At 47.7% G+C, this 16,875-nt stretch overlaps 1 protein-coding gene across 18 annotated transcripts in view; it reads left to right on the top strand.

Moving 5' to 3' along the window:
• Positions 1–15,540: 15,540 nt before the first annotated feature.
• Positions 15,541–16,875, top strand: part of ABI2 (abl interactor 2) — a 71,749-nt gene continuing 70,414 nt past the window's right edge. For 6 of the 18 annotated variants that reach the window (XM_055718748.1, XM_055718745.1, XM_055718747.1 and 3 more), the window contains exon 1: positions 15,541–15,722. In XM_055718748.1, the coding sequence (XP_055574723.1) occupies positions 15,606–15,722 (117 nt within the window). In that variant the 5' untranslated portion in view covers positions 15,541–15,605. The remainder of the gene's footprint in view (positions 15,723–16,875) is intronic. The other 12 variants (XM_055718750.1, XM_055718749.1, XM_055718746.1 and 9 more) reach the window with 4 other exon arrangements.

The following is a 16,875-nucleotide window of genomic DNA, read 5'->3' as shown; positions in this document are numbered from 1 at the left end:
TGCCTTTTTTACATTTGCTTTTGGATCTCTGGCCAAACCATTCCAAAGGAAGCAACAAAACCTTGTAGTGGTGTATGTATGAATTATTGGGTGTCAACTAGTCAAAAGACCAGACCTCTGGTGAATCCAGCCCCTTTCCAACAGTAGCCAGGGATGGGTAAGAGTGCCTCTCATACAGTGGAATGCTTCTTCATGGATCCTAGCTAGGTAAGACCTTGGAGAGACAAGGACAAAGCCTTTCTCTATATATAGGTACTTTTATTCAAAGTGTCTTTCCTTCCCTTGAGCTATAGCTATAACTGTCAAGAAGAGCAGTTATATCTTGTGAGAAATATGTGTGAGTGCATGTGAGAGAGAGAAGAAAAGAGAGAAATAAAGTGGGGTGGGAATTGCACCACCGTTTCTCTTGCTGTGTAATTTTGCCATGCTGTGGGTTTGCAAGAGAAAGGGTGACTGTGAAATGCTAGTAAACCAAGAGGAATATAATTGGTTTGGCCCCTGAGAAAACAGAAGCATCAGTAATAATATAATTAAATGAAACAAAACCGCAGAACTAAGCCCTGAGAAAGGGATTCTCTATCCTGACAGTTCTGAGGGCAGTGTCTAATCTAATCAGATCAGAAATTGACAGATGCTTGCAATTCATTCAGCACTGGGTCAGCATGAGACTGGTCCTGCAAATACTGGAAAGGGAGAGTGCTGATTTTATAGGGCTCTGGATTAATGCTGTACTTTATAACTTAAATGCCTTTCAAAGAATCCTTTTCTTCCTCGAAAATGATACCAACCAACACAATGTTGCATGCCACATGTTCACAAGCTTTTGCCTACTTCTTTTTCTCTCTTTTGGCCATCAGAGGCCAGCTCCTGAAAGATTTTTCAGGCCTGCACTGAACAGCTTGCAAGGCAAGAATCTCTTTACCTTGTCTCATTGGAGTAATTGCTGACTTCCTTTTCAGGGTGTGTTTCTCCGTTTTTTTTCCTCTTTTTTTTTTTTTTTTAATACTTTTTTTCCCTTCTTACATAGGATCACCCTTTACCTGATCTTCATAAGCCTTTTCCCCATAAACTTGACTTCTCTGTTAGCTTTGGTTCCTAGCCCCCTTCCCACCCAGAAGCTGTGGTGGTAGTTGAGGTGTTGCTCAGCCTGCAGCTGTGTATGCCAGCTGCTTTTGTACACAGCTACTGCTGCACCACAGAGCAGGCCAGGAGTGTGTGCCTCCCATTAGAGCTACTTTCTGCTGCCTCTGCAGACAGGGCACACATCCCTGCAATTCCCATTTCTACAGATATCGTTCCTTTCACTGGCACCTTCCAGGTCAGGAAATCCGCTGCTCTTATAAAAATGTTTTGGCTCTTGTATTGCTGCTGAATGCTAGCCTGAATACAGTCCTGTCAGCTGTTACGGGGTTAACGTCTGATGCCAGCCTGTGTGGGCACCAGACAAAGAAAATTCTGCTCTTGGGTTTAATGTGTCAGCTCTGCTTTTGGTGGAGCTGTAGAGATTCAGATTCCCTCACCAGTGCAGTTCATGTTGGGGGAGAGGTGAGACACAGACGCTGCTCTACTGTTTTTTGTCTGCTGAGCAGAAAAAGGAGGGTTGTGCAGTTCAGCTTGCTGCCTCTCTTGCATTGATTTTTATAATGAACTGCAAGAAAGCTCTTGCTAATCTGACCTCCATTTAACTGAAGGTTGGTCATGTCCCCAGATGGCAATTCATGTTAGGCTTTGCTTCACTGGTTATGCAAAAAGGCCTGCTTTTCTTGAAGGTTACAGACGTTTCCTAAACCTTCTGGAGAAAGTAGTATGGCAAAGGTTTTACTTTAAAGCATCCCTGGTGTGCAGAGGAGGCAAAGTGGGGGCTAAGTTACTGCATTCTTGGGAGAAAATGGTAGGATAGCGCTGTCCCTGCTAGGAACCGGACAAGGAATAGCTGACTGTATTTAATCGAGTGGCAAATACCTACTTTCTTGTAGCTGTATCTTAAGAGCGAAGCTTTCAAATACCAAATTAGCTTTCCAAGTGCAATTGTCCAGACTTCTGTTAAAGCATTTCTTTGCCTTGCTGGATCTGTATGGCTTGCAACAGCCTTTCCCCAGTTACAGGAATGAAAAATGGGAGTAATTCTATATGATTCATTACAAATTTTCTATCAGCCTGCACAGGTATTGCATCCCGTAAGACCACGCTCTCAGCCCAGGCCAGGAACCAAGCATGCTACAAGAGTCCAAGACTGATAGGAGAGAAGAATGTGGCCCAAAGTGCTGGAGAAAGCCAATAATTAGTTTGTGTTTGCTTGAAACTGCTGTCAAAAAACCCACCCTGACTCATCAGTTAAGCAAATGTGTTGAGCATGGAGAGAAAGGAAGGGGGGGCTAGGCGCTCTCAAGCATTTGTTATGCGCTGCTCAGAGTGACACTGAGGTCACAGCCACATTGTTCGCTGAAGTCTGTAAGTTTCCATTCCTCACTGTATGTGTCGGTCATTTCAAACAGCCTAATTAGGAAGATTTAGTGCAACACTCATCAGCTCAGCTCTGGATCCTTTTCTTGTGCAACAAACCCCCCATTTTTGTATGGAAATGTTCATGGATCAGAGCTTGCTTGTGGGCTTTTAATCTATTTTGATTGGAAGCTTGAAATACTATTTTTTCCCGTTTTCCCCCTCATCTCTTTTCCAGCATGCACTGTCAGCTGGTTCTTGTTTGGCCTGGTTTCCTAAAGAAGACTTGTGTTTAGTGTGCCCCGCTGCCCACTTATGTTCGCCCATTTTCCCCTTTCTCTTCTCTCAAGAAGTAACTTCTGAGCCCTTGGGCCAAATCAGCTGCATTTCACAGGGATCAGGGTTTGAAATTCAACACTGTTACGTTCCTGCAAATTTGGAGGGTGGGTTGGGGAATGACTGGGCATAGGGAGTCTGTGCTAGACATGTCACAAGGCTGCAGCCAAAGCCGAAGCATTGTCAGATGCCAGCCTGGGGAAGAGCCCGAGTCAGCACCTGCGCTGTAGCAGACCTCAGGAGCCCAGTCAATAGAGAACAGGGTGTTGTCAGTCCTGCTGCTGAGACCCGTGCACTAAGGACACATCTAGGGCCCAGAAATCCCGTCTGGCCGCAACGTGGGGATGCGGGCAAGCATTGCAACCTGTGGGAGAAAATGCCTTAGTCTAGGAGCAAAGCCAAGAGGGGAGGTTGCTTCTGTAATATAGGGGATTACTGCTTTTTATGCTTCATATTCCTGCTCTGCTCCAGAAAGCTGCTTCACAAATTCCACAGGACGGTTTTGAAAAGCACGCAGAAAAGCGGCCATTTTATTCCTCAGACTCTCACTGTAGAACAAGCTTCTGCAGAGGGCTACAAACTCAAACTCATGGAAGGTAAGAGGCTAAATATATCTCCGTACTTATGCAACCTGCTGCTTTGAGCAGCAGGCAGCCAGCACAGGTGCTGGGAGCAGTCATGCCATCACTAATTGATTGTCATGGCTGCTTCTGGCGGACAAAGTCTTAAACTTTTGCCCCTTATACTGGTGGCAAGTGGTGAGACAGTTGTGTTAACATAACTTTGAGCAGAGCAGACAGCTTATTGAGCTAGTCTTCCACTACCTCCAAAATATGCATGAATGGTGTTACCTCTATATTTTAATTAACCTGGGCTGCATATAGAGGCATTATGGCAAATTAGTAACATCCTTCTGTTCCCAGCAGTTCAAGAACTTTCTGGTACTGGCTGTGGCATGCAGCACAGAGTTGAGGGCTGTATGTTTTATTTTCCATCATTAAATGGAAAGGATGGTCTTGACATCTTCTGTTCTACTTGCTGCAAAAGTAATTGTTGGTTGCTGGGCAGAGTGGATGTTTGCTAATTTAAAATACCTTGGGCAACACTCATGCCAGCTCCCCCATTAGCTGTGCAGTTATGTGAACCTGGGGCTGCTGGCAATCCGAACTGGGAAAATGATGTGTTGCTCTCACGTGCATAGTTTGTTCGTGAACATTTTGGTACTGCTTAACCCAGGTAAGGAGCATTGCCTAATTCTTTCTGTCTCGGGTACTGTGCATGTTTTTCTCACTGACAGCAGGAGATATCTGTAGAGTCTCACCCCTCAACAGGGCCATGTATGACCTTCCCAAGGTTTCTGTTAATGCTAAAGAAGGGGCTCCCTGATGCTGACCGTTGGGTACAGATGTGTGCTGATCAGCAGCATGAAGTCTGTTGACTGACTTCTTGTGCCTGGATCTTCTGGTAGCTTTGGGGTGAAAGGAATGGGGTAGAGCAGTACTGCCATGAAAGCACTCTGAGCATGCAGGGCTTCGCTCGCTTCCCTACCCCTTTTATCAGGAGTGACAAGGAAGGGGAAAGAAGGTTTCTAATGAGGAGGAAAGTCTTCATCGTTTGTGGGTTATGCCACCAGAAAGTGGACCTGTTGCAATTGCCATGGCAGCTCTTGCTGCTTCTTTCCGCTCGTCTGAAGCAGGAATTGCTGGAAAATATTCCAGGCATCTTTCTCTGGAGCCTGAGAGTATGTATCCATCTTGGCATCTCTCTCTAGATGAGCTCAGGACTGTTTTTTAGCAATTGCTTTTCCACTAAACAAAAGGCCTGTTTGACATCTCTTAGAATTCAATGCCAGGTTTTTGGCGGTAGCAGACGGGGAAGAGGAACTACCACATGCATGAAAAAAAAAAGGCGAAGAAAATGTTCCTCACATATGGAGGGTGGGGAAGGAGAGAAGATAAGGGTTTCCATGGCAACATTCCTTGAAGTTAAGTATTTTTAAATCTGTGCGAATTTTAGCATTCAAAACACAGTTGTGTTTCCCACAAAAAAGATTTGGGGGAGGGCTGGAGTGGAAAGAATTTTTTCCCCTACTTTTCAGGTCATTCCTATTTCTTTTACAGAGGAGCCTGAACCCAAGGTAAATGAAGTATGTGCAATTGCTCTGATGTTAATGCTGCTGTGAAGAAAAGCCTTGCTTCCAGGAGGCAAAAAGCATCAGTCATAGTTCTGTATCTGCACCAACATCTCTGGCACAAGCACTTGATCATCTCTTTAATGGGAAAAGCAGTTTAAATAGATCAATGCTCGGCCAGTAAAAAGTCACAAGGACAAATCTTGCAGGATTCCACATTAAAACCAGTGTAACTTGGAGCAAAGTCTTAATTATAATTGACGTACAGATAAGTGATAGCAGCGGTGATAAGGTAACTGAAGCCTTTTACCTTGGCCAAAGAGGAGACAATGCAGAACTGAAAGAGCAGAGGAACAGGGTAAAATGTGTCCCTGGTGAGTGTCTCTGTTATCTCGACGACAGTGAAACATTGCTGAAGGTGGGCAAGGGATGCTTCAGTGAGACTATTAGGCAGGAAACATTTGCTCTTTGTATGGGGTATCAGCGCTAGGGCCACCTCTGAACCTCTCTGAAGCTTCTCTGCTCCCATCTCTGCAGTGCTGAGCAACTCCTGGGCACTGGCACGCTCTGCTCCCACCTCCCTGCTGGCATCCAGGCAGGTCAGCGCTGTCACAAGCCTGGCAGTGAGACATCCAATGCTGTGCCTGCTTGGCTGCCAACTTTCTAGTCTCACCAAGAAAGGCTTTTTTTTTTTTTTTTTTTAACAGTCACTTCCAACTCAGTCATGACTCAGACACTGCAGCAAGGGTAAAGCGATCATCTTCCCCTTCAGAGCTTTACGGCAGCGGGCCCTGGTTATCCTCTCTGAAAGAGAGCTTGCTGGGCTGAGCCATCGGCTGGGTTCAGTTCTTTAATTAAACTGATGGAATGAGGTGCTCCAGCAGGGCTGTGTACCTGCTGGCTCAGGAGCTGTGTTTCAGCAATAGACTAAATGATTCCTACAAGTACTTTGTGTTCAGAAGCCGTGGGGAAGTGGGGGCTGGGAGGGAATGGTCATATATAAAAGAGAAGGTGCTATTCGCCTGTTAAGGCTCTTGTCCTGACCAAATTTCCCCAGGCCATGAATCCAGGAAAGGAACAAAAATCTGCTGGAACAGTAAGAGAAAAACAGTAAGTCATATTTGGCCATTTACCTTTTGGGGTGAGGGAGGGGAAGCAAAAAGGGGTGTCTGAAAAAGCAGAGTTCATATTGTTTAAGTGTGGAGATTGGCACTTGGTAGCACTCTTTCATGTTGTCCGAGACCTTGATACAGAATAAGCAAGGCTCAGACCTAGCCAAGGCAACTCTACTACCCTTGTCAACTTCCCTACACCTTCATTGATAAAGCCTACCAGCAGCGTGGAAAATAGCTGCACTTTTCATGTCACTGTTGGATCCCCTATTGGAATTCACTGTTGTCAGATGTATTATTTTTAATTCTGGGAATAGTATTCATGCCCTGACATCAGCACTGGTGTGAAAATGCACATTCTGGCTTTGCAGTTTCTTGGACTGAAAAGCAACTGACTTGCTCATGCAGGGCTCGTTAGCTGTGAGTTATTGGTTATATAGATCATGTTTATTCCATCTCTTCCTTTAAGACCACTGTGATATTTTGTGCTGCACACAGATGCTCTAGCTCCATGCATTTGCCTCGCAGCTGAACCCTGGGAGATGCAGGAATGCTATGGTATCTAAGTAACAGAAATGCAGCCGCTTGAATCCCTGCTCAGCAGCCTTCAGTATCCAGCATGTCACAGGCTGACTCTTAGTCCATCCTTGGGTGCTTGTGAGTCAGGCTGGTACCATGCCGGGGTTTGGGGCACCATGGGCGTTAGGCGGCAGTCACTGGATGCTGCCGTGCGAGGGAGCAGGAGGGTGCTGCCTTTTTGCAACATGGATACACCGTGTTCTCTTAGAGCTCAAAGCTTCCACAAGTGCAGTTCCTAGGCCAAAAAGCCCTGCCTTCTGGTGGCTCGGCTACCACCTGCAACTGGCCTGCCTGGGGAGAAAGAAGTGGTAGATTTGTTTCTGAACATGCCCTGGCTTTGTGAAGTGGCTCTCCTGCTTTTGCAAGCTCTTCCAGGAGCCTGAATGGGGGAAAGGTGCCTCGAGAGGAGTGAGCAGTGTGAGTTAATGGGAGCTGTCAGGGATGTCTGCAAGAATACCATCATCGCATACGATGGGAAACCAGCTGGAGGAATGGTTGCAGCCACCCCATATTCATTGGTGAGCAAGATATTTGGGAACAGGGTGTGTGTGAAACACTTGAAGTCCTTGTGCTGTGCAGAATTCATACTAAATTTGCCACAGCCTGTGCCTTGATTTGATGGTATTGCTCTTCTAACAGGAAGGAGCAAATGGATGGCTTGCTAACAGACTGCTCTAAATTAACCTCACGCATGGGCCTGGGCCTGCAGACCTTTGTATGGCTGTGACTATTATTTATGCTGTGTGATTGCCTTGAATACCACTGGCTATTCATACCATGGCCTAGCACAGTTGCATTTAAATCTTAGTTGTGGCTTTCAATCATTAGAAACCCAATTTTTGAAGCTGTTGAGTTGTTTGGATTTTGAATACCCCATTAAGCACCTACTTGACTATATAAACACCTAGATGTCTTTATAAGTCTGGTATTGTTGTGATGTGAAAAGAAAGGAAATTATATACAGAGGGTCTGCTGGGTCAGGCCTCTGGTTTCGTATCCCCGCAGGGATAACTAGGTAAGGCCTGTTGCGATATATGCACCATAGTACATAGGGAACCTCTTTTATGCTTGAGGGAGCTTGATGGTGACTTCTACATAGTAAAGGTAAAAAAATACTGAAAATGTACATCCTGCATTAGCCTTTATATATTTTGTAGCTGTGCTATTCCAGTGTGGTAAAGTGAGCTGAGCAGTCACATTTTCTCAATTACCCTCAAGAACTGGAAATCCTTATCACCTCTGTTTCTTTCTCTCACTACTGCAGCACTGGTCTTGAAATTGTCACCACAGCTAAAAATCCTCATTCTGTAAATTAAACTGTGATTTAAAAAAATTTTACAGTGCAGCCTCCTCATAAAACTCCAAGTCTTTTGCTGATGTGACTCACTCAATTACTCATGTGGGCAGACGTTCAGATAATAAAAGTAGTTAATGGAAAGCTGTGAGAAGTACTGCTGGTTCCTGAGGAGGCAGGGGAGGGGGAAGGCTACTGCAGGTATTTTATCCTAGGAGTTGCTGAATTCACTGAACTCCCAGCCATATTTTTTTTTCCAGATAAGGATTTCTCCATTCTGCTTTTTCCTTTGTATAAAAACAGCTTGAAAAATCAGATTGGCAGCAGAGGAGCAAAAGTACACCAGCTGTATATGTTTGCTCCTCTTCCTACATATTAGAGATGATAGCCAATCTATGCCCTGAAATAATCTCTTTATCCTAGTGATGTATATACTTAAACAACACTCAATACTCTAATGAGCTCTGGATTCCTGAATCGAGGAGTACAGCTAGCAAGCGGCTAAATGAGCCCTTGGGTTGGAGGTGTCACCTATACTGACGAGGACCAGATTTTTCTGGAGTGAATAATAGGCCCTTGAGATTTGGTGTGCAATAGGTCAGGTAGCACAGCTAGAAGGCAGGTTTCAATGGCATTTCAGTGAGTGCAGACTGGAGGAATATGGCACATTTTGAAGCTGGTGAGGCAGAAAGGTACTGAAGAGTAGTAAGGTACTACTCTGATGTGAGAACCCCCTTATGCAATGAAATTGTACATGTATGATGGCTTGAAAGAGACTTGGGATTAAGGCAAAACGGGAGCTAGTGGAAGTGGACAAACTGATTAGAGCTGAGGGCTAGCTGGCATTGGCAAAACAACCAGAACAGTTAACTCTTCTGGACTTTGAGGAGTGTGCTACTGCAAATGGCTGTGTGAGTCCCTTCCAGCAACAGCGATGGGTTTGAAAAAGGAGAGAACACGAGGATGTGCATATTCTTCGTGCAAGATGAGCTGGGAGGGAGGCTATAGCTTGACTTGTAAAATAGAGCTTCTGGCACAGAGAAGCAACGCATGGGTGTTGAGGCTGTGGACCTGAGAAAGTAAGCTGTCAAATTAGATGTAGCAAATACATGCTGCAGAGAAGTGCGGAGAGGGAACGAGGGGAACTAACACGTAGCTGGGCCTCGTGGGTAGTGAGCACGCAGAGCAGGGAATGAGGCTGTTTAGAGAGGATGAATTGCCTTGGTGTTCCTGATTCAAATAAATTTCTGTGTGAGACCAGGGATCTGCACAGACTTGTATGATTACTTTGAGCAGCAGAACTCAGCTTGATTTCTCTGTCAGTAACGGCTTGACCCCAGGCTCTGTTAGGTGAGAGGTGACCAGCCTGTGGCCGCCCAGCCGTTGACCTCTCACCCCATGTTAGGGATGTCTCCTGCAGCGATCCTGTTTCCCAGCTGGGGAAGCAGTAGTCTGATAAGGGCGCTCTTGAAACCAGCGTCACAAGCTGCTGTACACCGCAGCTGCACACCCAGCTCAGCCCCAACCCCCTAGGAGCTTGTTAGCTGAGGCTGGCATCTGCAGAATAGGTTACCCTGCTCCATTTGAATTCAGGGCTGTGAACGTCTTGCTCCATTTTGTTCCCTGGAAAGGCCAGTCCTAGAGACAAAGATGGAAAAAAGCCCAAAATCCTTATATGTGTATGAGGCAGATCAAACCTTGTGTGCTGACACATAACAGTCAGTCATTTGGGCCCTGTCTTATATTCCAGGGTGCAGATGTTGTGACTTTTGACTAGTTTTTAGCAGGATAGGTACAGTTAGGCTCTAACTCCTGCTAAAAGCTCGCTCATACGATTCAGAGATGTCTTTGCCTTTGAAATAAATGAGTCCTTTAAGCTCCCTCTCAGAGGAGACAGTGCGGGGAGGCCTGGCTGCCTTCTGCACATAAATATTCTGTCAAACCAGATTCAGGCTGAGGTGGGTGAAGCTGCTGTGACTGATGGGGAGCCATCAGTCTCCATCTCCTGTTAGGCAGTACTGCATCATTGAGATTTGTGCTGTTACCATACTGTCAAAAATAGATGTGGGTGAGAGAAAGGGCTAGATTTCTCCTGTGTTAGCCAAGCAGGGGGACAGAGGAGCTAGAAGGAGAGAGATGCAGACTGTGATAGTGAACAGAAGCTGTGCAAAGAGGAGCTGCTTGCACAGCTTTGTGAAAGGGGATTACTTGATCAGATGCATGACAGAAGGGGGAAAGATGACTTCACAGATGTGATTTATTATCCTTCCCATGCAAGAGAGTTATGCTAATTCCAGGAACAACACACATTTGTTTGGTGGCTCCTAAGAATATGCAAGGCCATTAAAGACTTTTAAAAGTGGTTTATGTGGTAAAAGCATGATTACAAACAGGACAGGATTAAAAACCTCCAGAGGACAAGTTCCTGGAGTTATGTGAGTACCAAAAAAATCCAAACTTTAATTACATACAGGAAGAAACAAAGACCTCGTAGAATGGCTCCGACGGTTGCAGCTGCAGAGCAAACTTGCAAATGTGAAAAAAGCATAAGTAAGCCTGTAACCTCTCCAGTTTGCGGCGAGCCAGAATCAATAGTTGAGAGAAGATGAATTTTGCCGTGTGCTATACTGGAACGTTAACTCCACTACCTACTTTTTAGCGTCTGTCTCCTCAGCCGCTGTATCAGACCTTACCTGGGGGATGCCATAAGGGCTGGGACAGGATGGGAAGGGGCTGGCAGTTGGTCTGGGTTGGTACCTTTGAGAAGGAATACTGGCAGGAAAGAAAAACAGATTAGAGCTGTTCTTTCTCCCTGCCCCCCCCCTCCCCCGAGTGCTTTGTTGTTTGAACCCTTGGAGGGAAACTGGTGAGCAACTATACTTTGTGCTGGCTTCTCTTTGAGACCATTTGTTGCCTGTTTTAAAGTCTGAAATGTTAGAAAGAGATCATTATTTTTCCTGTGTAGCTTGACCTCTTCCTCCTTTGGAGAGTTTCTCCCTTTGTAACCGGTTCTGTCCTCACACAGTGCTGTGTTGAAATAAAGCTGATGAAAAAACTTGAATTCCTAGAAAAAAAGCTTGGTATTTAGAATGAGACATGTCCTAGAACAGACAGTCTGAATCTCTGCAACATGCCCTGTCTCTATCCGGAGGTGCTGTGAGGTATCAATCACGCACTGCCTCTGTCTGCGGTGGCTCTGAAATGGCGATGTTAGGGCAACAGCTTCCACGAGATGTAAAGTACCCCATGGGTCACTTCTGCTACCTTTTGTGCAGTAAGCACTTTACCCAGCTGCAGTTTCTCATAAGCAGAGAGGCTATCTGTGGTTACAATCTTGATTGCCCAGCAAATTACTGAATGCCCGAGGAAGCGGGAGGAGAATGTGCAGCTGCAGGGTGTGTGGGTTTTTCATTCTGGTTCACAGTGAGGACTGGAGGTTGAGTGTTTGAGATGCCTGGGTATCCTGATGCCATTTGTTGCAGCACTGGATATGTTTGAGCTGCATTCTCAGCTGGGACGCCACCCCTGGCATTCTGGAATACCCGTGGGAGTGGGAGTTAAGTAAACTGCTGATCGCTTCAGGTGCTTTGGATTATGAGACTGGCAAAGACCTGCCATCCAGCCAGAGGCAGATCCAGATGCTATGTGAAGCAGGCAGGATGGATGACTGTGTCTTTGTTGAGGGAGTGAAGGTACATTAGTTACAGACTCTTTTCTTCAAGTGCCTGATTTCCCTTCTCTTCCTCACCCCTCCAGTAAATGTTACCTGCTGGCTAAAGGGCATGGGCCTATGTTTGTGGTCAGTAAGTCTGGTGTCAGAATCCTTTGTCCCTTACCCAGCTGCAAAGCTGCTCTGCTCTCATGTGATGCAGCAAGGGATTTTCAGCTTTTGTTTCTACCGTTTACAAAATGCGAACAAAAACGGTTTTAAGGGAAAATGCTCAGAAATGGGACCCTCGTAAAACCTGAGCAGAGTTATTTACAGAACTGAACTGAAAACCTGCAGCAGGATCTGCCAGATCTGACCTGGTCACCTGTCTAAATGGGATGTTTACTCACATACCCCAGTGAGGTGATTGTGCTGTTCAGTTTTCCATATAGCAAAGAAAATGGTAGAGGCTTTTGACTGTGATTTCTTACTGTGGTGCCAAAAATAGGTGGCCTTTGAGTTACCCTATTATTACTTTTCGCTAATTAAGAATCGGCAATTCAAACCGTTGTACGTGGGATGTGCACACAAAATGCCCAGCTGCAAGACTGCACATGACCAAAGGATCGGCTTGTCTGTTCAAGTTCTTGTGAGCAGGGGACTCTTGGGTGATTGGCAGAGGTAAAAACCTAATGCATGCGAGAGAACTTGGAAGAATAATGGTCTCCCTGTGCTTTTGGATCTCAGCCTCCAATACAGAGTCCCCAGCTAAGTGCTTGCCTTTCTGTTTTCTGGTGACTGAACAGCATGTTTAGGTGGAATATATGTTTGCTTCCCAGTCTTGAAGATATTGATCTAAGGGAAAACCTTGCACAAAAGGATTTTAAAAAGTTGGAAAAGTTAAAGTGTGTAATACTGTAATTAAGGCTTAGGGAGTATTAAAACTTAAAATAAGTTTAGCACATCACTTGACAGATGGGAAGTCATTTATGTAAATTTAGGGAAGTGGTAGTTGGATTCATTTGGTTTAATTTAAACACTATTTCTAATTATTTTTGGTGCGTGTATAGAGGATTATAGGATGGCTATTATTCAGACAGGAGGTCTCTTCATATTTAAATTTAAATCCACAAATGAGTACCCTATTAAAATGTAAACATGCTGTGCTAACAAGCACCTAATTATGCAGACAGGTTGGCCCAGCTACTTTGGTGAACAGCTGTGTGCACATATTTCAGATAATGCTTTTTCTCAGTGGCAGGGCCCACTGAGGGGTCAAGCGGTGCCTGACCTACAGGTGGGAGCTTCCTGTAAGAAGGTTTGCTGCTGCTGAGTGCGGATCTGAGACTAGACAGGCTCTTGCGGGTTTCCACCAAAAGCAGGCCCTGATGGCACCCAGAAGCACGGAGGAAAGATGACACAGTTAACAGTTCCCCCTCCCTAGAGTCTGGTGCTGCTAATCCAAGTTAAAACTCCTAACAGCATCTTTGTAGAACCTTCCTCGTTACAACTTGACAGCTCTCTCCTTTTGCCACAAAAAGGATCCTGCAGGTTTACTGGGGAGCTGCCAAGTGACAGTTTGACTTCACACCTGAGAAGCAAATGAATGAAGAGAGAAGGAAAGCCTGAGCCTGCCTCCCACCTGGCACAAACACGAACAGTCCTGGGAGCGTGGGCATGAGCAACCCCTGGAGCTGCGGCAGCAGCAGCAGATGTAACATGGGCAGAGTCCAGGCTGAAGCTGCTGTGGAGGAGGGAGCGTGGGGCCCACATACCAAAGTGCGAAGGTGTTATTTGTCAACTGCAGGCCCTAGGATGGGGTGGAAGCCTAGTCATGGCTGATTCTTGGAGATGTGGGACAAGGCTTGGAGCTCCATGCTGTACAGCAGCCCTTTGTGAGCTGATTTGGGTTGGCTTTTCTTCCTGGAGCCCTTGCAGCAACGGCTCAGATCAGCTCTCATAAAAGGCGTGTTAACAATCATCAGGGGGTCTGACAACCAGGATTTATTCTTTAACTACAGCAAAATCAGTATGTTTGGCGATATAACTCACGGATTATAAACTTTGGGGGTAGAGGGCACCAAAAGCAAGACTGCATGACACTCACTTCTTCAGTCCTTGTTGTTTGAGGGCAGGGAGTGCCAGTATCCGTTGTGGAGAGCTGCAGGCAGCCTGACACACTAGCAAAGCCCTGCACTGCAGCGTGGGTGCTAGGTGAGAGAGTATAGGTGCTCTTGCGTACTCGCCCTTCTTCTCCCTACACACATTGTGGTGGGGGTTCGCTAGCAAGGTGTTTTGTGATTCTTAAGACTTTTTGTGAGATTAAGAGTATTGGTACTTTAACTGCCCGTAGAAAAATTAAAACACACAATCAAGTAGTTGAAGTTGTGAGTTTTAGCCCACATTTAAAAATGGGAGGAAAATGCTTTGCCCATGAGGGTTTTTAAAGCAGTTATAATGAACACTGTGCCTGATTCATCCTTCACAAGGGAGAACTAAGGAAGGCAAGAGGAAATGTCTCCAGGCAGACGTCCCTCAGGGCAGGGATTTCTATCTCATTTTTCTTCTATGGAAAGAAGCTTACAAGGACTGGCCTAAAGACTGCGTTTGTTGCCCGAGCCCACCAGGTGTTTGCAATCCATTTGTAATTCTGGAAGCCACCTGGAGGCCAGGCATATCTAGCTGGATGCCTCTGCAACAGCTTTCAAGATATGAGAACAACTGTTCCTATAGTAGCAGGCTGGTGTACAAGGACTGCAGCACTGGGTCTGCTCTAGCTCGTGACTGCCACAGGAGCATCTGTAACACGAAGGCTGTGAAAGTATCAGGCTGCTGGCTGAGTGTGTAAGGGATGCCAAATAACCCAAGGCTGCGCTACAGAGGCAGCAGGAGCTCTGTGGAGCCTCATGGGAACATGAGGTGAGTAATCACAGCTGCAATTCATTTCAAAGAGACAAATAAGCTCTTCTAGAGAAACCTGGGACACTTCTGCTGAGAGGGCAGATCACATTTTTTTTTTATTTTTTTTTTTTTTTGGTGGGAGAAAGGTTACTTTTAGGTTCAGGTGAAGGAATTCAATGGGCAAGCTTTCCACATTCCTCTAAGGCATTTTCATCACAATTGCAGAGATAGGGAGTGCCTTGCAGGGACATAAAGGAAGTCAGCATTAAGGCCTGGAACTGACCGAGCAGCCTTCCTGACCCCCGGCCTCAGTGCTGTGCTTCGGCCATGAGGCTCCTTCCTCTCTTTCTGCTGACCCTTCGTTATACCCTTCACTCTGTCCAAGTTGAAAAGCCGACTACTTGGCAGCTGAGAACTTAACTCTTCCTCTCACCCCTGTACAATAGCAGCTTTTCAAGCAGAATCTGCACAAGAGACATTTTGTCTGTCCCGTGCCCTCCGAGGAGCCGAGCAGCTCTGTGCTGGGCCCCTGGCCAAAGCGCCCAGAGGTGGCCACAGCCGCGGTGTTACACCTGCACCGTAGGTGCAGCGCTGCTAGCACGCTGCCAGAGTGCAGCAACGCAAAATGGTGACAAAGCAGCCAAGGCTTCCCCACGTGCAAACGGCTGTTATTGTTTGCTGTCGGTCCTTCGACCTAACGCTGTGGCGCGGCGGCTGGTGCCGGGGAGCAGCCGCGGGGCCGGGCCCCCACCTGCAAGCGGCCGTTAGGAACCCGACAGAACACGCAGGTGTCGCTCGTTCCAGCGGCTTTCCCCGCGGCATGCTGGCGGGGCCCCGGCGCCGACCCCGCTCTGCCGGCCGCGCTCCGCCGGGCCGGAAGTGGGCGCGCAGGGGAGGGTGGGGGGCGCGCGGGCGCATGCGCAGGAGCTGTCGCCCGGCCGCGCCCCGCCCCCGCCGCGGTGGGGGTCTGGCGCGCTCCCTGCGCGCGGCGCGAGGCCGGGCCCGGGCGGCCGGTAGCGCCGGGGGGTGTGTGTGGGGGTGTGTGTGACTGGGGGGGGAGGGCGGTGCGGGCGCGCGCGCGGAGGGGGCCGGGGGCGGAGGGGGGCGCGGGGAGGGACGGACGGACGGACGGACGGACGGACGGGGTGAGAGGATGTGAAGATGGCGGAGCTGCAGATGCTGCTGGAGGAGGAGATCCCGGGGGGGCGCCGGGCCCTGTTCGACAGCTACACGAACCTGGAGCGGGTGGCCGAGTACTGCGAGACCAACTACATCCAGGTGCGGCGGGCGGGGCGGGGCGCGCAGCCGAGCGGCCGCTGTTCCCGCCTAACGGTCGCCGGCCCCGGCTGAGGCGGCGCTGAGGCGGCCCCGGCGGCGGGTCGCGTCCTCCGCCGCCCGTGGCTGTGGGGCTGCCCGAGGCGGGCGAGCGGGTGAGGGGAGCGGGGTCGCGCCACCCCCGTCCCTGTGGCGGTGGGAGGGTGACGGGCGGGTGGCACCCGCTGCTGCGGGCGGGGGAGGAGGGAGCGCCTGGTTCACCTCAGGCGTGAGCTGCCCCGGCGTGACGAGGCGTTTAAACGTGTAATTGATTTCTAAATTAAATCCCTTCCACTTTGCGAGCGTGCTGAATATTTATTTCGGTTGTGTCGTTATCGCTTCCCTTTCGTCCCTTTCCTACCTTCTGCTCTCCTTTGCTGGCGGCACTGAGGCGATACGGTAAACCGAGGAGGTACCAGGCTCTTGTAAATACGGTATTTGCGCTTGTTAATTTGGAGCGCAATGGCATATTTTTTAATTGGGATGTGCCTGGCAGTTTATGTTTCCATTCCCAGGCATGGGTTGCGGTATTTCACAGGAAGGGCAGCTGCCAAGCGGTAGGTGTAGGCTGAAGGCATGGTGTAGTAGAGGTGGTAGGGAACTGGGGAGAAAAATCAAGCTCAAGTTGCTACCGCAGCGTGTGATCTTTGGGGTGACCGCTCTGAAGCTAGGCTGGTGTTAGGACTTCGGTTTTTTTCCTTTCTTTATCTCTTTGCTAGGAAAGGAAGCAAAATATTGTCAGTTTACTTTAATAGGGATTGTAGGGCCAAATGAAAGAGTTTTCCTCAAAACAAACAAAAAATCGACCAGCTAAGAAGGGTCTGAGTGTGTAGGAAGGAAAGCAGGGGGACATGCGTTTGCGCTGTCAGTGTTGAGAGAAGTACAGAGGGTCCCAGTTTTGTTTTTGCTTTCAGTCGCCTAAGCAGAGAGTGCTTCTGTGTTTGCAGAGGGCAAGGAGGAATGAGATCTATGGCGAGATCATTCTGTCAGTGAAAATGGGAGGGAATGACAGAGAATACTTAAAATGTCACTGTAAAAAAGCTCTGACTGTTTCTTTTGAATTGTTGAACGACCAGCTGTCCTTTAGAGAGAAGACTGCGTATTTTGGGTCATTTAC

This window comes from Falco cherrug, chromosome 8 (assembly GCF_023634085.1).
Source record: "Falco cherrug isolate bFalChe1 chromosome 8, bFalChe1.pri, whole genome shotgun sequence".
Classification (NCBI taxonomy): domain Eukaryota; kingdom Metazoa; phylum Chordata; class Aves; order Falconiformes; family Falconidae; genus Falco; species Falco cherrug.
Note: the sequence above shows the minus strand (reverse complement) of the source record. Positions and strands in the feature narration are given on the sequence as shown.